Genomic DNA, 22392 nt, shown 5'->3' on the forward strand with positions numbered 1-22392 from the left:
ATGTATTTAATCAAAAACTTCATATAATTTGAAACTGAAGGAATACTTCTTACGCAATTTAGATTTTTCTTTTTCACCAATGGAAAAAAGGAGAAATTAGTAAATAAAATAAAAAGAGAAGACGAAAATGAAGAGATCTAAATAAAAACTTCCCTCAAAAAATTGAAAAACCGCAGAAAAAATCCTCTGAAAATTCTCCAAAATATAAAAAGCTTCAAACCTTTTCATTGTGATTCTCTCTCTCTTTCCCTCACACCTTTCTTTCTTTGAATCCCTTCTTCCTCGCATAATCCCCACATGTCCGACAGGTAAACCTAACTTCTTGATCTCTCAAGCCTCTCTTCATCATCATCAACATATGTTAAGTCCTTGAATGTTCTGTTGAGAAAAAAAAAGGATGGACTCTTTTGATTGATTGATTGATGACTTGAGCTGCTTTTGTTTCTTGGGGACGAAGTTTTGACTCTTTTTGATTGATTACTGTAGAGATTCTTGGTTTCTTGATGATTCAATGATCGTTTCTCTGTTTGTTAAACAGGATACTCTGCAAGTTCTTTATCCATGGCTCATGCTTAAAAGGAGAACATTGTGAATATTCCCATGACTCTAACGTAACTTAACGTAACCTCTACTCCTCTAATGCCGTTTTTGGATTCTTGACTCTGAATCTTTCTTTCTTTCTTGGTAATCAGGTTTGCACATTCTATCAGAAAGGAATATGCTTATACGGAAGTAGATGTAGATACGAACACGTCAGGACTACTTCTCAACCACATGTTCCTCCTCCACCACCACCACCTCTTCCCTCAGACTCTCACCCGCAAGAAAAGGGAGACAACAACAACAACGACGACGTTTGTTACATCCATCCAAGAGAATACCCAATCTGCTCCTTCGCAGCAGCCGGCGACTGCCCGCGAGGGAGCCAGTGTCCACACATGCACGGAGACGTCTGCAGCACTTGCGGTAAAAAGTGTCTGCACCCGTTCAGACCAGAAGAGCGAGAAGAGCACACGAAAGAGTGCGAGAAGAAGCAGAAACGCATCGAGGCTTTGAAGAAAAGCCAAGAGATCGAGTGCAGCGTGTGTTTGGACCGTGTCTTGTCCAAAGCCACTCCAGGGGAAAGGAAGTTTGGGCTGTTGACGGAGTGTCATCACCCGTTTTGTATACAGTGCATTCGTAACTGGCGTAGCAGTGCTCCTGTCTCGGGTATGGATGTGAACAGCACGTTGAGAGCGTGTCCTATATGTCGCAAGCTGTCTTACTTCGTTGTCCCGAGTGTTGTCTGGTACTCTACTCCTGATGAGAAGAAGGAGATCATTGACATATACAAGGCGAAACTCAGGTATAGATAACTTTGATGTCTTGACATTAGTCCCATTTGATATAATATTGTGTTATGTTCTAATCTTGTAGGTCAATCAATTGCAAACACTTTAACTTTGGAAATGGGAACTGCCCTTTTGGAGGAAGTTGTTTCTATAAGGTATTAAATGATTGTTGTAACATTCTTTATAGCTTTACAGAAATGATTTATAGTCAAAACTGTTTTTGGTTTTTTTGGCTATATAGCATGCATATTCTGATGGTCAATTAGATGAAGTTGTTGTGAGGAATCTTGGTTCTCAAGAAGGAGAAACTGTAATAGCAGACAGTATCAGGCAATGTTTCCTTTTTGCTTCACTCTTATCTCACCAATATGGTTTAAACTTAATACCATGTTTGATCTGTGTTTTCAGGTTATCTGAGTTCCTTGGTCGTGTGCATATTTGAAATATCCTTTCCTAAATATTCTAATGTAAGTTTCTCACACCGTTTTGTAATCATCAGAATGCTCTAGAGATAAATCAGCTTTTTGGTGTCTTATTTTGATGAACATTCTTTCTAAAACACAGAACACAGGTGCTGATGACAACATCTTAATCTTTCAAACTCATTTGATTCCCGTTGACAATCCTTTGAAATTAGGTGAAAAGCAATTTCTTCTCTGTTTATCTTTTACTTGTTTATCTTCTGTGATGGCTGATTCAAGCTATGTATTCTGATTCTAGATATGAAGACATGCTCAGAGGGGGATACTAGTTCAAAAGATATTAGGACAACAGAAGAAAACTCAAATTTGTAAATAATCTTTAGATAGTGAAAATGTCTACTACATATGTAAATAGAATAAAATTGTTTGAACAAGGCATTACCCAACAAATAATGTAAATAAAGCCTTTCAAAACCAACTCATGCAAAAGATTTGTTACTTTTTTTTTAATGAAAAAGGTTCAAGATCACCTGGACATTATAGATAAAACCGTAACTCTATAAATGAAATTTCTATAAAGTTGAGTAACAACAACGTTTCTGAACATTTTTTTCTCTTATACAGAGATGCAAAAATGTTGGTCGTTTCAACATCCCATGGTATTTACCTAAATTTATGTCGTGTGTTTAAAGATTCACCACTCCATTCAAATTTGGCGCTGAGATCAGAAACTTCAAGTTTTGGCTAGACTTTTTTTTTTATTTGCTTGAAGATGCTGGTTTACATGTCACGTGAAATGTATGTGAATTTTCTTGAAATGAACTAATATTAAATAGAGAGTGGTCAAAAATTATGTTTTTCCTTTCTGTCCATTCACGTTACACATGTTTTCGTTCCGATTTGATATCATCTGTTTAGATGTGTTGTCGCATCGATCCTATAATATTCTATTATGTCCACATGTCTGTGGAAGGATCTTTCGTCGCTCCTAAATATTCTTTATTATATTCTGCTGATTGTGTCTTACTCACTCTGTTTCATTATAAGTGTCGTTTTAGACTTGTGCACACGGATTAAGAAATCATTTAATTTTACATATTTTCAATATAAAAACATCATTACCGATACAATTCAACCAATAAAAAAATAGAATGGAGAATAAAGTTAATAAATTTTGCATTGAAACTCTAAAACGACACTTATTTTGCAACGAAAAAAATTCTCTAAAACGACACTTAATATGAAACGGAGGGAGTAAAATGGATGTTGCTTCAAAACATGCCTATTTCTTTTTTGTCGGAAAATATAAGTTTTTTAGCTGGTGGAAATTTGGTTATTATTTATCGTTCAGAACAAAAAGATATTCTAAGAAAACAACAATCAAATATATTCTCGTACAGTCATGTATTTATTTTATATTTGTTACCTCAAACTCATTTAATCTTTCAAACTCATTTGTCCCAACAAACACTTTTCTCTCTCTCTTCTCTCCTTTTTATATCCTTCACACATACATATTCAATATCATTCCAAAGAAACCCCACACAAATCATATAGTAGTCCTCTCCATCTTTACTTCCTTCTTACAGTCTCTCCACATTCTAAATCTCTCTCTCTCACTCTCTCTCGCTGTGTAATCTTCTTAAGAAAGACTCCACGAGTCCAAATTATGATGAGAAATTCGGCCATTACTAAAATCATAGACAAGAACAAGCTAAAACATGCATGTGGTGGTACTGGTAATAACAACAAACGAAAGCTAAGAAAGGGACTTTGGTCTCCTGATGAAGATGAGAAGCTCATAAGCTATATGCTGACCAATGGACAAGGATGTTGGAATGTGATTGCTAGGAATGCTGGTCTCTTACGCTGTGGCAAAAGTTGTCGCCTTCGTTGGATTAATTACTTGAGGCCTGATCTTAAACGTGGTCCCTTCTCTCCTGAAGAAGAATATCTCATCGTTCATTTGCATTCCATGATTGGTAACAGGTAATTATTCAAATTTAAAACGCAAATGCAAACACTTAAACAAGAACAACATAACAACCAATCCTTAGAATAATTCTTATATTTGTTTACCCTAAAACATTTTATCAGGTGGTCTCAAATAGCTACTCAGCTTCCAGGAAGGACAGATAACGAGATCAAAAACTTTTGGAACACGACGTTGAAGAAGAGGCTTGAGAACAACATCAACAATACTTCTTCAGGATCTTTACCTACCAATATAATTTGTAATTTTTTGGACCCAAAAGATCAACATGTGAACATGGAAGGCAAGTCAAATCCAATGATGGATAGTAATCATCATCATGATGACATGATGGTAGTGGGAAATACAATGCGCATAGGCTGTTCTTCATTCAGTTTTGCACCCGTGGTTAGTGGTGTCGATTTAAACCAGCTTGATCAATTGATATCAGTACCGGATCATAACTCATATCAACAAATGGGAAACATGGGGAACTTATTTAACGTTAATGGATTAAGATATTGTGGAAACGCAATTCTTGACCCTACTAGCAAGAGAACATCAATACAAAGTGAATGGTTTCTTCCCCCGTCGGAGGATACCAATGTCATTCCTTGTACCACAAACAACAACTTAAACATGTTGGGCGTAGAGAACGGTTCTTTGGAGATAGAACACCCTAAAATAGGAGATTTGGATTTGGATGGTCTCATCGATAACAACCCTCTCTTCACCTTCCTTGATTTTTAAGTTGATTGACAAATACATATTCTCTCTTGCATTTTATCTTCTTTTTATTCATTCTTCTATACATTTTTTCTTTTTATCACAGACGGTTTATACATCTTCACGAACCAGTGAACAGAGTAGATATATTACGAAGTTGACCATCTCTATTCCAAGAGGGTCACCATGCATGGTTCCTTTCGTACATGAAATGTGAATAGGATGGTACGTTGAGATTTAATTTGCTGATAAAATGCGAGAATCGTTTCCAACAAAATCTTGTATTTTTCATCCAAATTACAGTACTAATTTATCATTTATCTATTAACTTGATTTATCAATTTAATTGACATTTACATTTACATATATCGACTGATTTTACACCAAAAAAAAAATGTCATTTGATAATCTACAGTACTTATCACCTAAGACCAAAATAAGTGAGTGCGGGTGCTTGTATGAACGACGAAAACCAGCACAAGGTCGGGAAGAACCCTTTTTAAAATCGAGAAAGAAAAAAACGCAATGTGAAGCCTTGTGATTGTTTCATGTATATACATTATACTTTTTCCTTACTTTTTTTTTGTACATATATGTTACTCACGTAATGTGTGCATTACTGATTAATTACTACCATCACGTAATGGTATGGTAGTACTATTTTCTCTGCCCTTCATTGCCAATCACACTGGGTAATTCATGTGAAATATCAAACTAAGTCTCACATCGGATAATTAGATAAGAAGTGTCTAATATATAAAGAGAAGTTCAACTCTAATTAGTACGAGACCTTTTGGGAAGGAATCCAAAAGTAAATTCATGCGGGCTTGCCATTAAGGTCCAAAATGGATAATATCGTACTAATCGGATAAATAGAGTTGGACATGGGCTTTCACAATCCCAACAATTGGTATCAGAGCGGTTGACGAGAAATCTGCAAGGGAACCTAAATACCTTCGAGTGATGAATGGTATATCCTATGAGTTAGGAATGAGAGGTGTGTGTGGCAGAGATCAAGTCAGAAGATTCTGGAAATCAATTGTGGAACACGAGATGAATGTGATTCTTAGTTTGAGGGGGAGAATGTGAAATATCGAACTAAGTCCCACATCGGATAATTAGACAAGAAGTGTCTAATATATAAAGAGAAGTTCAACTCTAATTAGTACGAGGCCTTTTGGGAAGGAATCCAAAAGTAAATCCATGCGAGCTTGCCATTAAAGCACAAAGTGGACAATATCGTACTAATCAGATAAATAGAGTTGGACATGAGTTTTCACAATCCCAACAATTCATAATTCCTCACTTATTTGAATTTTCATATGATCGCTGATCTTCAGAGAAGATTCAAGTATCATTTAAGAAATAAAGGTATCTGGGGACAAATTAAAGTATTGGCGCAAAGAACAGAACCAAACTAAAGGCCGAATTAAATGTGAAAAGGTTCCGTTTGGGCCGAAATATTTGGGTCTATATTAGGCCGTGTTTTATACACCCATAGTTTACACATAATGGTAATCGAGCATACCGTAAGTATTACTAGTCTACTAGATCGAGATTCCTAAGCCTCTATTAGCGGACGCTCATATCCGTCGGGAAGTAAGATGTTTTCCTTCCTCTACTCTGCCGGCAATAAGATCAAAGAGACCTTTCAAGGTAAGATGTTTTCCTTCCTCTGCTCTGCCGGCAATAAGAAATCTTTTATAAATACTAGGAAACAACCCCGTGCGTAAACGTCCGGGAATAGTGAATTTTTTTTTTCATATTTAGTTTTTACTTTATTTAACTTTGTAATAACTGTTTAAAAATTAAATTGATGGTAATATTATAATTATTTTAGAAATAAATAATTATCCGTCTAACAGAATACTTATATAATATATAAATATTAAATAAATTGTGTGCATAAGAAATGAAAATTTTCAAAGTTATGCGTAACAAAATAAATTGTTGTGATGTGGCATTGTAATATATTTATCTTCACTTATTTTTTTATTTTTCTTTTTAGACTTCTTATTTCTTTAATTTTCGAACTTGTGGAAGAAACGATATATTACTTTTAATATAATTATTTATAAAATGGTTGTAATTAATATATAACAATATAAAAAGTGAAAATGTCTAAAAATTATAATTGATACAGTTAATTTTAAAATGATAAAATAGAGAAATTTTTTTAATATAATATATATTAAAGTTTACTAAAAACAAAACTACTAAAACTTATTGTTGATAAAATTATACAATTTTTCAAAGATTTAATATGATATATAATAATATGTAGATATTTTTTTAAAAAAATGTATTTTTTGTCAAAACGTTTCTACTCCTTTTTTATTACATGATGTTTTAACTTAATGCATATATATTAAGATAGCTAAATTTATCAAAAATTATCATTAAAATATAATTTATAACTAATTTATGTAATTACAAATAGACATAATAAAATTCAATTGTCTATACAGTTTTTGATAAAATTAAAGTTATGTATATATGTGTAAACTTTATCGATTATGAAACAATAAAACTTCTCCAAATCATCATCTATATTGAAACGGATGATGTATTATACAATTATTAACACTGCATTGCATAGAATGATTATATGAGAAAGTGCAAAAAAAACAAAAATGATGATAGACTATTAATTTTTCAATATATTTCATAGAATTTTAAGATTATAGAGATATTTTAAGAATAAATATATTAAAAATATGAAAAGTACTATGATTATATACAGTTATAAGTATTCTTGGATGATGCTTTGCTGGCTTCTGTTTCATACTTATGAATATATGATGTTGAAAATGAACATATGTCAAATTCCGAACTCCTTTTTGTGCTCCTTTTCATTTAAATACATGTAGATCTCCTAGACATTATTTTTCGAATTGATTTGCCACATATCCTCTTTACAATCACTTTAAAAAAGAATGTTGGCTACTAAAATTGATGACATAATTTATTAAATATGACATGGATAATCACATTAAATGTTGATATATATTTTCTGTAAACTTTTAGAATACGGTAATAACTCACTAAAACGAATACATTCAAATATGAAATTATTAATTTCGATATATTTTTTTAATTTTATTTGTATAATTATAAAATTTTATTATTGAAATTTTCAAAATTATTTACAATTTGTTTCAAAAATATTATAAATTTTTAATCGTAATATCATTAGTTCTTTTAGACATATACAAATTTTATAAAAATAGTTTAGTTAAAATTGTTGATAACTATTAAAAAAATAATATGATTTTTCTAGAAATTTTGTACCAGTTTATTTGATATATTTAACTAAAATAAATAGATAAAAGATTTATCTAAGATTATAATTTTAGATATATAAATTTATATTCTTCAATATAATTTTAAATAAAGAAAATTATTTTCTCTTAATTTTGTGCTTAATTAAATCAAATTTATATTAAATATTTGTAAAAATAATATAATATATAATATTAATAAATTTTATTTTTAAATATAATTTAAGTTTTAAAAATTTATCACTTTAAACACTATATTAACAAAATTGAATTACCGTTTGTTTTGTATAGTGAATAACAGTTTAAATTGAATTACAAAATTTAAGTTTTAAGACATTAATTTTTATCCACTTCAAAATTAAGGTGTATTTTTCAAATTTTATGCTATTTTGGAAGAGGAAATCTATCTGCATTTTCCTTTTTATCGTTTACATACTATTTTTTGTTATTCTGTTTTGTCAATCCTCACTATTTCTTCTAATAATTGTAATGGTTGATCACCAAATATTCCAAACATTAACCGCCAAAATTACAATGATTCATTTAAATAGTTGGAGTAGTTAATCAAAGACAATTCTAATTTTTCATTTAAACGCTTGCAGATATTCACCTTTACATTCACAACAGAATACTATATTTACAAAATATAAACTACCATTCATTTTTTCTAAATATGATTTTTTTCTGGACATTATTTAATTTAATTGAAAGAAAAGTATCTTCCATACCTCAGGTTTCAGAATTTCCTTTCTATTTTTGAATTTTTTTATTGCAGCTAAAAAAGATTGCCGTTATAACCATAATATGAGTCCCATGTGAGTTTGCTTGGACACCACGTCAAAACAGCAATGGTGCAGACATACTTTCGAAGTTATCTCTTCCTCTTTCATGTTCTTTTTTCAGTATTATGTTCCTATTTGAATTGTAAGTGCCCTCCATGAGGATTACTCAATATCATCTATGTAAGCAATGTTGTTAAGCCAAACAAATTCATCATTCGTGTCATAACTGAAGAAAAGTATCTCAGGTGCAGTTTACATAATAATAAAAAAATAGTATGTATTTTCTTATGCTCGTACAGATCAGCTGTGGCGTGCGCAGTGCTATGTTTCTGTATGCTACGATCTTCTCTTAATGGGTCATCATAATTGAAATTATGCAGAAATTGTGGTGAATAACACATCTTTTTCGCCTATTTCAGCGGCAGTACAAGGCAGTTGTTGAAACTTTAACATCCTCAACACACTTGGAAATATTATACTTGGGTTTAGTGAGAATGTTCTCTGCTATGATAATCTGAAGAGGTATATTTAGTTTATTTACAGAAGTTATATGGATTAGCTGTCAAAAAAATTATAGAACAATTGATTTTAGAATTTGGTTTTATTGGGAGAGTTGCTTTGTTAATGGAGTGGTCTCTCTCTTCACTTATATACTTTTTCCGCACAAATCCCTTCCAGAGTATTGGCATAATCATTTTGTACGAAATTGCTTTCCCCTGGTCACATAATAAAACACTGCCGCTTCGTTCAATTTCTGCCCTCTTTGGTTTGCAGTTTCAGAGTAATTAAAGGGGAAAATAATAAGGATTAATCTTTGATGATATCACTGTTACTTTCTGCGATCAGATGCGGCGTTGCGAAAGGAATTAAAACTGGCGGGATTGGGATGGACAATCACAGAGAACAGAGTTTCAGAATTTTCAAAGACTTTTGATTGTGTGATATCTCCCTTGTAGCTTTGCTTGAGGCTGTCTACACTTATGTAAGACTGGGATTTAAGTCTGTCAGATTTGAAAACCACTCATCTCAACTGATTCACGCTATCAAAGGGGAGAGATCGTTTGGGCAACGCCATGGAATCATTGAAGACATTTACTCTTTTGTTTCTTCTTTTTGATGAGTTTTCTGTCTTTTGGATGACTCGTGATCAAAATGCAGTCGCTGACTTGATAGCAAAGAATGCTTTTAGTTGTTAGTTATGACGTTAACGCTCTCACCTATTTTAAGTTTTTTTTTGTCTGGAAAAATGGGCGTTTGGTTCCTCGAACTTGGGATGTTATACATACTCTGCTATTACAACTGAGCCATAGTTAACTTCGTGAAACCTATTTAGTTAATGAAAAAATTGTGATAAAAAATAATAAAATCATTTTTACTTTCTTCATCTGATTTTTTTTGGCCGTATCTATTTGAGGAGGGATGAAGAACAATCCTAATTTACATTGAATCATTGCGTACGTTATATTACGAAGAAATTATACCATTCTCGGTAATCCAATGATTTGAAACATCACAAAGATCCATTTTTTAGAAACTTACTATTGGTGTCTCCTCTACTTCAAGTCCAAACTTTCCACACTTCAATGCACACACAGACATATGAGTGCTGCACTTAAGGATGTTATTGATACTGTGTCGGACCATACTCTTTAAAATTTGTGTTGCCATCTTAAAATCCTTCAGGTACCTCTCCTACAACCTAGAGCAACTTTTCTGAAATCCTGAGAATTGATGCATAAAAGTGGAACAGAGGAAAATGATTAACATTGGAAAAACCCATCATAAAGATTGTTCGTCGGCCAAAAAAAGACGTGAGACGTGATTCACTACATCTCCCCCACCCAATTCCAAGCATATAAAAAGAGATTTATATCTTGAAATTAAATAACAACCATTGAATTGATTTATTTCCTACAATAAATGAAATAAGAGGTGAAATGGGAGAAAAATAAATTGCAGAGACGAATAAGAACACGAAGATGATGATGAAAGGTATGAGGGGAATTCATACATATAAAAATTAGATGACGGTGGTGGAATATATAAAGGGATACAAAATCCGAACTTCTGTATATAGATTAATTAAAAGATTCTACTCCAAAATGGTGAGTGCTGAGACGCTTTAAATCCAGAAGGAAGCAAATAAGAGGCGGATGTAGAAGGTTGCCTCGTTCAGAGAACAGTCTATTAAGGGAAAGAAGACGTCTTTTGCTGAAAATTATTGATGATTTAGAGAAGAGATGTGTTGTTTTGAGAAGGTGACGATTCACTGAAGAGACGCCCGAGACCATCGTTTTGATGACGTAAGCCATTTAGAGCATAGAAACTTTATACCCCTTAGATCATAATAATAAACAAATCTTGAACGTACGATTGTAATTTTATTTTCCTATAATAAAAAAATGACGTCAATTTAGGTTTGCTATTATATATAGATATCTGGTTACATAGTTCCCAAGTAATCAATTCATTTACAAACGATAGACTCACTTGGGGACATAGGTGCACAAATGTCTTCCCACCTCATTGCCTTTGGTCTCCAAATCGAACAATACATCTAATAAAGCAACCAGAAAATATAAGAATAGTTGCTCGTGCCGTTGTGCGACTAGACATAATGGTGTCATTCTGGAGTGTTGATGTCTTTGTGGTTGAAATATTTCCAAGAGACGTTAAGGCTTCAATTGGTGACACCACTTTAGGAAAAAAAAAGTGATGAATTGGTTGTTCTTTCAAATTGTTAACACATAGGGCCCATTATATTCATCTCTTTTCCTTACATACGTGAGAATTTTTTAACAAATATTTCATCATCTAATCTTGATGAGGAACAAGTAGAAAACAATAATTCCTCTTTGTTCAATTTTTTTTTCCAATTCAATTCAGTAAATGAAATTTTGTTCAACTTTCTTTTCATTTATCTCATTATTTACACAGTCACCAATTGAAACCTAAGTGTTTTCCTATGAAACATTTAGGCCATGGTACATTCGTACTTTTTCTTGTACTCTTTATAGAAAGAATTGTGCGTTGTCAAATTATTTTATCTTTTGAATTTAGAGTGCGCACTACATATATCTAAATTTTCATAAAGGAAGTTAAATCAGAAAAGAAGAAAATCTGATAATTCATCCACGAATTAAATTTCATCTGCCAATAGTTTGAGATATATATGAATCAGATGATCAACGCAGATTAAGATAGCATAACAATTAATTCAACATAGGATAGCTTATATAAGTAGATGATAAAAACACGTGACAGCACACATGAACTGTGTATGTATAAATCTTTGACACAAAATCAATTGGTAATAAATGAATTATTATTTTTTAATTATTAATCTCAGAATGTTTTAGATATCGATGGACCAATTTTAGATTTGATAGATTATAGATCAAATTAGATGTGTAGATCAGACTTTTATACCATATTAAATCAGATGAATTTTTTCAACCTAAAATCAAGTGATAAATGAATTAGCTCATTTCTTTTACATATTGTTTAGAATCTCTTCTTACTTCCGATTTGGAATTTCGTTTCTAAAGTATATATCGTGATGGGGAAAAATTAGGTAAGGCAAAGGCGCATAACAATCAAAATATATATACAACTGTAATAGGTATTAACAAATGCGAAAGAAAAGACAAATGAATGCTTGACATTTAGACCATAAAGACAAATGAATGTTAAACTAAGTGATCATTTGTTACATTTTAATTGGGAATCCTACGTAGCCCACTATTGTTGCATAATCTGTTTCGTTGATTCTGATTTCAGCGACTACGTCACGTCTCTCATACGTTTTCTGTTCACTAAATGGTTTTGGTTTCATACGCAAATCGAATATTTCCTTCTCATACCTATTAATTGATGAATTGTCAGCTAATTATTTAACTTTAGATGCGGTTAAAAGCAAAGACGCTTAGAACAAAAATCAGCATGGAATACGATTTGAAGATCATGCCATCGGTTTATCAAGCAAAAAATAATGGTTAGGCCTGGATTGTATCATATCCTTGTAGGTGCATATAGTATTAGCAATTCCGAATTTTACATGCATATATATTTTACAAACTTATTATATAAAGTTGATCTTGTCAGAAATTGTGGATACTGATGTGGTATGTGCTATACACACGCCTTGAGAAGCTGCAAAATTAAGTAGCAATATATCACCCAACTTTTTACAAAAAATAATATACATAAAGTAAAAAAAAAGTAGGATTGCATTACTTTATAAATAAAGCATAGTGTGGATAACATATGGACAAAAATGAGAAAGAGAATGTGAATGGAATTTGTGAATTTGTGTATAAATTGAAGCCAAGTGTTCGCACACACTTATTAAATTGGAGCCAAGTACTACTGCTGGCACACGCCTAGTAATTATTCTCTTTAAACTCTCCCAAACACTTACTTGTGTCACTACTCATCTCAAGTCAAGTTCACGTGATTACTTATACAAGCGTTGACTACATACAGGTAAAGATTTTTTTCATCCATATATCTCATAGTTAAGTTCTTTAATTGCTTCTTGGTATAGCAGATATATGTTATTGTCCCAAAGTGTATACTTTACAACATAATAAGTTCATTTTCATGTGTCCAGTGTATGGTTGATCATGATTGTGAATAAGACTATATACTATATACAATAGGTGCTAATGTTAAAATAAATTCATTCATCTGGTATAAAATAGGTTGGTTGTGAATATTTACTTCTTCCTTTTTATTTTATAGTGTAATCTAGTTGACATCTTTAAATCATTTAGTAAATCATATGACCAAGATGCAATGTTAGACGTTAATATATTATTCTTCGTCTTTAGTACTTGTTAATGCGTGGTGTTAAGTGTTAACAATTAATGTATAAGCGTATAAATAAACAAAACTTATTCATTTATTGTTTTTATATTAACATGTATGCATACATATATTAATATTATTGACGCATATTACACAATCTAATGGCCAATTACTTCATGAATTAATTAAAACCAATCATAACTAATAATTTTATTACCATTCAATTTGGAAGAGGAAAAATGAACTAGGGAAGTGGTATTGTTGGTAACGAAATGGACGTGGAGGCTTGGGGCATGATTAACCCGGTGTTTTAGACAGGATTATTAATTTATGATTTTATTTTTTTATATATTTTTTGGCTAAGAAATAACTCTTAAATCTCTTATTTATGAGACGGGTTTTAACCTTTTTTAGTTAAAATTCAATAAAAGTTAAAAACTATCTTTTATTCGAAGTTAAAGACCTCAGTTAAAAAATGATGCCATATCTTACGGAACAATTGCATACGCGACACAGACTATATACAAATCACATGTGTTGGTCAGTATTGCCATCTTTTATATTTCCTTTAACAATCCAATTCCTTCAACTAATATTAAAAATTAGTCGTTTGCCGTCAGAAAAAAAGAAACTAATATTAATTTTTTTAACAAGCACAAAAAACACTTAGAAGTTTTTCTAACTGTCTAGAAAAAGGAAAATCTCAGACTATTAATTGCTATTTAGTGATAAAGCAACATTTTTGGCAACTAATGAATTTTAGTTCACTTTATAGTGGAATACATCAAAATGGAATGAGGATCTAAGGGAGAAATCAAAAGTCTATCCTACTATGATAATACACTTTCAGTGAAAAGTGATTATATACTTTCACAAAAAGCTTGATCAGTGCCATAACTTTTCGTTATAGCATGAGGACCATATTTCACATAATAAATATAGAAATATTTATGAAGGGCAATCCGAATTTTTTTTTTTTTGTAAACTAACAATCCGAAATTTTCTATAAGAATTATTAAATACGATGTTTATTTTTGTACCTATTTTCCTTGAATAAAAATAATATTTGGTGTTTATGTATAGTTTGGACGTAAAAAAAGAGCAAGAACAAGTTAGGGAAGGATACTTTTACGAACAGAAATAGAAGAATATACTTTTGTTACAGAAAGAATCAAACACTTCTTCAAATTAAATACTTAAGATATGCATGCTCATCACGTGTCTACAAATAGAGATACAGTTGTACATAGTCACTAGTATAAACGTTCGCTTTGCTGATTCGATTCTTCGAAACATTTATGATATTTTCAGACAGGACAAATTAAACACAGAGACCGTTTCTTTGGAGAAGATCGATGACGGAAGATGGTGATCTTACTTCGGTTCCAACCAGCGTGATCAGGCCGTTCCCATTTCTTGTTATCTTCAAAGATTTAAAGTAAGTTTATTGATATGAATGGTGAAGATTAATAATAAAAGGGAGCGAACTATAACGTTTGTAATTTATATCTATTATGGCAGGCATGTATTCAGTATGGATGCTATTGGGCGAGAGATACTTAGCATGGCGTTTCCGGCGGCTTTGGCTTTTGCTGCTGATCCATTAGCGTCTCTGATTGACACCGCTTATATTGGACGTTTAGGAGCGGTTGAGCTAGCAGCTCTTGGAGTATCCATTGCGATATTCAACCAAGCTTCTAGAATCACGATATTTCCAGTTGTGAGCGTCACAACTTCCTTTGTCGCTGAGGAAGACACGATGGAGAAGATGAAAGAAGACGAAGCAAACAAAGCCGTTGTTGCTCATGCAAATACTTTAGCTGTTCAAGATTCCTTGGAAAAAGGTCTTGCGTCACCCACAAGTAACAACGCGAGCCAGCCGCAGCAAATGGCAGGTAAATTCTCCAATAAGGCCAAATTATAACATTTTAACATTTGAGACCAAAAAAAAACATTTCTAACATTATAAGGGTGTAGATTGTTAGAAATGTTTTTTTTGGTCTCAAATGTTAAAATGTTTTTTTCTAACATTATAAGGGTGTAGAGTGAAGCCAAGTTACAAAAAAAGGTGTAGAGTGTGCGTTAGCGTATATTTCGGTTTCTGGTTGACCTTTATGCCAACACCTTTTAGTTTACACTTTTTAAAATAATTTGAAAACCTAAAAATGTTTTTTTTCTAAAAAGACTAACGATCTATTTCTCCCATTAGAATTTCCATATACCACCATATCCAAACGAAGTTAATTAAACTCACATTCTATATATCCATAAGTAAAGATTAATTGCAAATGCAAGATTGGACCAAAAAAGTTAAATGCAAGATTCCTCCATAAATTCAAAGTTCAAATCTATCTACATTCATAGAAAATAGTGATATATGATATTTTTTAGGAGACTTAATTGTGTAGATATAGTAACTATATAATTCTCGGAGGGAAACAAAGTAAATAATAATCGTATTGTGGTGGTCTAGTGGTCTCCACTAAAAAAAGAGTAATCTGTTGGTCCATGTCAGGGTTCAATTCTTCTTTAGTGCGAGATTATTAGCTCCACACATGGTCAAATGGATATGAGTCCATGCTTACGATCTATTTGAATATCCGGGAGAGTATCTATCCGTGGGTTGCACTTTACATCCAGGAATTAAGTTTGTGTCTTTAATAGATCCGGGTTTAATTCTTTATTTAGCAAAAAAAACGAAGTAAATAATTTTTTTCGTTTTTGTTATAACTAGCTTCGGATACAAAGCCAAGCAGCGGAAGCAAAGCAGAAAAGAAAGGAAAGAAGAATATCAGATCAGCATCAACGGCCATGATCATAGGGTTAATCTTGGGCCTTGTGCAAGCTATAGCCTTGATTTTCAGCTCGAAGGTGCTCCTAGGTGTCATGGGAGTGAAACCGGTACAATATTATATAAATAGAAAGTCATACAGATATTATTAGATAAGGCAAAATGTTTGACTAATTTTTGGTTGACTTTGGATCATCAGAATTCAGCAGTGTTATCACCTGCGCACAAGTACTTAACCATACGATCATTAGGTTCTCCGGCATTGCTTCTATCGCTTTCAATGCAAGGCATCTTTCGTGGCTTTAAGGACACCAAAACTCCTCTTTATGCTACTGGTAAGTTACATTTTCTTTTGAAAAGAAAAGGTTACATTTTCTTATCATTTGTGTTGAACCTTCTTACTATAACCTATTACGACATCATGAGTCTAATAAGTATCATCGTGATGCATAAACAGTTGTGGCAGATGTTATCAATATCATTCTCGACCCAATTTTCATCTTTGTGCTTCACCTTGGAGTCAGCGGTGCGGCCATTGCTCATATCATTTCTCAGTAAGAGAGAGCTCTAAACATTTTTCACACATGTAATATGTGAATTAAAACTAGCAAACCCCAAGACTTGCTTGAATCGACTCCCACTAAGGACATTCTTTTGCTTTTGCGAGAATTAATCTAGATGTAAGATGTTGAGTTTAAAATAAAATAAAAACTAATGGTTTCGTTTGCATGAAGGTACTTCATGACTCTAATATTGTTCATCCGACTTGCGAGTAAAGTTAATTTGATGCCACCAAACTTCGGAGAATTGCAGTTCGGAAAGTTCCTTAAAAGTGGTACGGCCGCATATTCATTAAAAAAATTTCTCGCAATGATCAAAATAAAATTTATTAGTTTAAAACGTTTTCTAAATTATTGTGAAAACATTATTCTGTCACGTATGTTATTGGATTTACTGACGAAAATATTTATTTACATGATTAAAAAAAATATATATATATTGACATATAGATGTCTAAAAAGATGTAATATTGTGCACACAAAATGAAAGGGGGATTATTGCTGGCGAGGACCATAGCTGTGACGTTTTGTCAGACATTAGCAGCAGCAGTGATGGCTCGTCTGGGAACAACACCAATGGCTGCTTTTCAGATCTGTTTACAAGTTTGGTTAACTACTTCTCTCCTCGCCGATGGTCTTGCCGTTGCCGGTCAAGTATAATCCATTATCATTTGATTTGTTATGTTTGCATAGTGTATATAATATGGGTTGTTCAAGTTACTTAATTATCATTCCATTTAACTCTCTGCAGGCCATTTTGGCTTGTTCCTTTGCGGAGAAGGACTACAACAAAGTGACTGCTGCTACATCGCGTGTTCTACAGGTTATGTATCGATATATTTTTTCTTCAAACAATATTTATCCCATTGGATGATTGTTTTTCTCAAATATTATTATTTTTGGTAACCAAAACAAATGAATTCTTGACATGCAGATGGGTTTTGTGTTAGGAATTGGACTGTCCGTTTTCGTTGGACTGGGTCTATACTTTGGTGCTGGAGTATTTTCCAAGGATGCTGCTGTAATTCACCTCATAGCCATTGGAATACCGGTACTTATAATACCATTAAGCAATACTAATAAATGCCATAGAAAAAATATCAAATTTTAGTTGATAAATTTATTAGAAGAAAAATAGAGACCAGAAGAACACATTAGAAAAATTTCACTTCTATTTTAAACTTCTTTTATGTGGAATAAAAAATAGAAATCCGATCGCCTACCGATTTAATTCGAAAAATATTTTTCTTAACTAAACGATAAAATCAGAGCCGGTCGTTGGTCTAGTCAGATGAGAAATTCCTCTCAAGTTTCCAAATATTTTGGAAAAATTTATTATGCATAAGTCTTCAGTTTGTAAAAAGGAAAATTCAGATCTTCAAACTATTGAAATCCTTATTGATCTCCCTGAAATAAGTAGTAGTAGTGACTACTAAGAGTTATGTATTATTTGTGTGGGGGACATCAGTTTGTAGCAGCAACACAGCCAATAAACGCACTCGCTTTTGTGCTGGACGGAGTCAATTTTGGAGCATCTGATTTTGCTTACACTGCATACTCCATGGTACATACACTTTTTCATTCATTAATTCATATGTTTTCAGAATGATGCTTGTTTTTTCGCATGTTTTTCTTAAAATTTGACTATCTTTTTCGATAATTAATTATGATAAATCAGGTAGGAGTTGCGGCCATAACCATTGCAGCAATAATATACATGGCAAAGTTCTACGGTTTTCTAGGAATATGGATAGCCCTTACGATCTATATGGGTCTCCGAACCGTTACTGGAATTGCCAGGTAATTTTATTGGGCCTTAAGTAAATTGTATCCACACATTAGAGTAGACGACACATAACTCGTGTTAAATTAAATTGTGCAGGATAGCAACAGGAACTGGACCATGGAAATTCTTGCGCGGACGATCCCCTTCATCCTCCTAGGACTTACTTTATAATTATAATGAGTTGCATCTTTGTCTGTCTTTCTTAATTTTTGGTTTCTGTTTCTTGAGTTTTTACATTTTGTTTGAAAAACAGTTATCTGTATTGTTATCTTCACAGCTGCAGATAAATAATTGGATAAAACATTTATCTCTTTCTGCGTATCCGTATAACTGCACAAGGAGCCCTGGCTGGCTAGACATTTTCTTTACTGAAAAGTTTTGTCAGTCTACGTGCTTCAAAGTTGTTGAATTTGTTATTTCTTAAAATGAACTAGCACTAGTATAAAACTATATAAAATCTGAAAAAGTAAGGAGCAATATCAAATTTGAAACTCAGTCTAACCAATTATTCTTTAACATAAAAGGAAGTTTGACTGCACTTTTAAGTATCTTAATATTTTTACTTTAGTAGATGTTTTCTAAAGTTTTCAACTACTACTTCAGTTTAAAACTTTTATTGGGGCGATTTCAAAATTTAGTTTTAATTTAAACCTCCACTTTAGTAGCTCACAAGTTTGGTAGCACTTTTAGTTATATCAAAATTAATATTCCCTCTGTTTCCAATTGTAAAACACATCTATAATTTTAACATCTAATTAAAGAGAAAAAAGAACCAATCACAAATAACACTTCAAACTTTATTTTTAACTTTTTATTTAAATATTATTTTATCATATTACTTTTAGCATTGGACTTTAAAAACAATATGAAACAAACTAAAATTCTCAAAACTACTTATATATAGAAATCGGAGGGAGTAGTAAGTTTTAGCTCTAACTTTTAAGTTCTTGATTATTTGTTTAACTCAAAACTTCTGATATCACAATATATATCAGTAAGTAACTCGAAGGCTATAACTTAAAGCCACAAGGAGCAAGATGCAAGACATACAAAAGCAAAGAACCAAATCCACGGCAACAGTGGTCATAAAGATTACAATAGATCTAAGCCACATGAGAAACCACAATCTGATCAATGACAGGTCCACAAAGAGATCCAATATCGCTTTTCTTAGTATGGTAAAAACCACTGAAGAAAGTAATTCTTGTTCTTGCCTCAAGCGCCTTGAACCTGAAACTTGCTGTCTTAACATGACCTCCACCAACTGAAGTGTGCGACACTTTCAATGTATCTCTAGCCGCAAAAGCTTCAACCATCATGGAACCATGACAGTCATTTTTAGCATCTCCAACAACAAAAGATAGGCTGTAGGTTTGACCTGGTGAAGTCCTAATAACTTGCGCAATAGCACTTTCTTTCCCCGCCACAAGCTCGATCGCAGCATTTCCAAAGGGAACATTAAAGTGCTTGGAGTCTATGAACTTCACTGCCTTGAGAGACTCTATGATCCATCCAGGCAAAGGGGACGTAACATCTTCTTGTTTAGGTGGGAGGAGCACTCCTTGCGTTGAGTTCACAAGACGGTGAGGACCTTCTTCGAACCCTCCGTTCTTCACCAAGTTCCCTTTGGTGTACTCTGGATGAACAAGCTCTTTAATGGCCACAGCGTCCAACAACGGACCGCAAGCAGGATCTTCTTGAACTCCGGGGTTATGGAAAGTCACCGTAACCTCAGAAGTCTTGGGGACGAAAGCCCACGCGTACACGTCACCTCCGAAGCTGTTGTAGAGTGTTTGAAGCGGCAAGTCACCGGTCTGAGGAGGGACAGAGACTCGAAGGACCTCTTCTTGTGCACAAGTTCTTGATGCACCGAAGGTAAGTGAGTAGAGAGAGCCTGGCTTTACTTTTAGCTTCTGAGAGATCGTTGCTTCGTTTCCGAGCCTCACGGCGTGGACACCGTGAGCAACGGGGAAGAACATGCCTCCCGGTTGGGGACCACCGGCGATATACTCGACGAAACCGGTTGTTTCCCATTCGGGTAAGGCGGTTTTGCCGATTAGGACTGTCTTTTTCATGTCGGTTTTCTTTGGTGACTCCTCGAAGTTGCCATTACGAAGGTATCCTGATGATATAAACAGTAAAGAAATCTAAGATATACAGACACAAATAATCTTTTACTTCAAAAATATCAAATCTTGATTTAGATTCCTAACAGGACGGCTCAGAGACTTAAGGCTATAAACAATTTAAGAAAAAAAAGAATTTACCAAAAAAGAAGTATATAATTTTTATACACATTTTGAAATTTATTATATATATAAAATTTTCGAGGAAAAAAATTTGAGAGCTATAAATCAATACATCACCATTCTATACTCAAGAACAGCTCTGAACAGAGTAGACCTAGCTTCTAAATCCAGAGACAGAGTTTGTAGCTTACCTTCATAAGCAGAAGCTCCAAGAGCAGCACCACATAAGACTAGGAACAGAGGTAGAACAATGGCTTTAGGCACAGCCATTTTCTCTTTTACTCAGAGAAGAGTGAGTGAGGAGCTTCAGGAGAAGGGAGGAGAGAGAGAGAGAGAGAGAGAAGTTGAGATGATTGTGAGAGGAGGACGATCTCGAGATGCTGCGACTTTATACAAGAAAAGTAGGGAAGAGAGAGAGATGATAAAGGAAATCACGTAGAAAGAGGTAACGGAACTGGACCCCATTGATGCATTTTGTCTGTCTGTCTTGCTGAGATGAGACCGACTTTCTCCTTAATTCATGCTCTCTTATTACGTATCGGCACTTGTGCCCTGCTTCACATCTTTTCACACGCCCCCCTCCCATGTTAAGTTAGGCTTATAAAAAAAAAAGAGTTAACATAGGTTTCCTTTCTTAGCAATATTAAAGATTATTATAGTTATAGTTTTAAAGCAAATCAAATAACTCCAAGTCGGGTAACAGAGACTTTTTTTTTTTTTTTTTGAATTATACAGAGATATCCTGGCCTCACAGAAGTGGTCCAGACTAGTCACGTGTTACCACATGTCGGTCATCTGTCCCTGGCGATAAACCAAGAGAACACTTCGCCTTTTCGATGAACAGAGACTTCAGTAACGAACTGCATGCACTTTAGTAAATGTTATTTACCTAATACTAACAAAACTGTTATAACGTTGTTTACAAAATGTCAACGAGAAGGTATATTATTGTTTGGTGAAGATCGTATAAGAATTGTACATGGGATTTCTGATATTTTTAACGGGATTTGCGGCGGATGCAACGGTAATTATGGAACGAGAGAAGGTGTTGGGATTTTTCTGGCTTTGGCTGGTTCCAATAATAATTGTCGTTTAAATGAATATCGCAATCCCATACACAAGGGGCAAGAAAATCAGAGGGCATGTGCAATATTATGACTATAGGTTATGTATATAGTCAGCTAACGCATGTGATGTACATCACCAATTTAGTTCGTGTGGGGTCCCTCCCATTTTTTTCATCTGTTAATGATGATATGATATCCACTCTATCTATCTATGCCTTGCTTATATGCCCAATTGCTCATGTTGCAAGTTTTGGTTCAAAATGGTTTAATTTTTCTTTCTTTAATTACTATAAAGTTTCGAATACTAGAGGCAACCACATCACACTCACTAGATATTAGTATAATTAGTAAAACCTAGATATTAATACATGCATGTGTGTTTGCTTGGGAATATAAACCTAAAGCAATAAAAAAAACTGATGGTACTAGTAGGTTATAGTAAGCAATTTTTTTTATTAATTTTTGCAATCAAAGTAACTTCTCTCAAGCAGATGTCGTTTTGATACAATGCTCGGTCGCATTGATTCGTGAAAGTAACATTCCGAGACGACTCCTTAGCGTAGTAGACTAGTAGGCATGTGCGTCCAAGAAACTAAATCAATACATTTTACTGAGC

General features: G+C 33.3%; 4 protein-coding genes across 4 annotated transcripts; 3 read left to right on the forward strand and 1 right to left on the reverse strand.

Annotated features, from left to right (window-relative positions):
* Positions 1-191: 191 nt before the first annotated feature.
* LOC108810245 (E3 ubiquitin-protein ligase makorin) lies at positions 192-2282 on the forward strand. Its single transcript, XM_018582374.2, has 8 exons — positions 192-308; positions 539-611; positions 693-1345; positions 1417-1486; positions 1573-1661; positions 1740-1798; positions 1896-1968; positions 2052-2282. The coding sequence occupies exons 1-6, from the start codon at positions 298-300 to the stop codon at positions 1771-1773; spliced, it is 930 nt and encodes a 309-aa protein (XP_018437876.1). The 5' UTR covers positions 192-297; the 3' UTR covers positions 1774-1798; positions 1896-1968; positions 2052-2282.
* A 1143-nt stretch (positions 2283-3425) lies between these two features.
* On the forward strand, positions 3426-4475 carry LOC108811007 (transcription factor MYB83-like). The gene is made up of 2 exons (XM_018583071.1): positions 3426-3742; positions 3851-4475. Exons 1-2 carry the CDS (start codon positions 3426-3428, stop codon positions 4473-4475), a joined length of 942 nt encoding a protein of 313 aa, XP_018438573.1.
* Positions 4476-12871: 8396 nt separating this feature from the next.
* LOC108811519 (protein DETOXIFICATION 43) lies at positions 12872-18764 on the forward strand. Its single transcript, XM_018583576.2, has 13 exons — positions 12872-12999; positions 14635-14761; positions 14845-15218; positions 16058-16224; positions 16314-16449; positions 16572-16668; positions 16849-16949; positions 17165-17328; positions 17426-17497; positions 17609-17725; positions 18143-18238; positions 18353-18474; positions 18557-18764. The coding sequence occupies exons 2-13, from the start codon at positions 14679-14681 to the stop codon at positions 18615-18617; spliced, it is 1590 nt and encodes a 529-aa protein (XP_018439078.1). The 5' UTR covers positions 12872-12999; positions 14635-14678; the 3' UTR covers positions 18618-18764.
* Positions 18765-19384: 620 nt separating this feature from the next.
* Positions 19385-21087, reverse strand: LOC108805878 (protein DUF642 L-GALACTONO-1,4-LACTONE-RESPONSIVE GENE 2). The gene is made up of 2 exons (XM_018577863.2): positions 20901-21087; positions 19385-20582 (listed from the first exon to the last, which is right to left on the reverse strand). The coding sequence occupies exons 1-2, from the start codon at positions 20977-20979 to the stop codon at positions 19564-19566; spliced, it is 1098 nt and encodes a 365-aa protein (XP_018433365.1). The 5' UTR covers positions 20980-21087; the 3' UTR covers positions 19385-19563.
* Between the last annotated feature and the right edge of the window lie 1305 nt (positions 21088-22392).

Source organism: Raphanus sativus, chromosome 6 (assembly GCF_000801105.2).
Source record: "Raphanus sativus cultivar WK10039 chromosome 6, ASM80110v3, whole genome shotgun sequence".
In the NCBI taxonomy this organism is placed as follows: domain Eukaryota; kingdom Viridiplantae; phylum Streptophyta; class Magnoliopsida; order Brassicales; family Brassicaceae; genus Raphanus; species Raphanus sativus.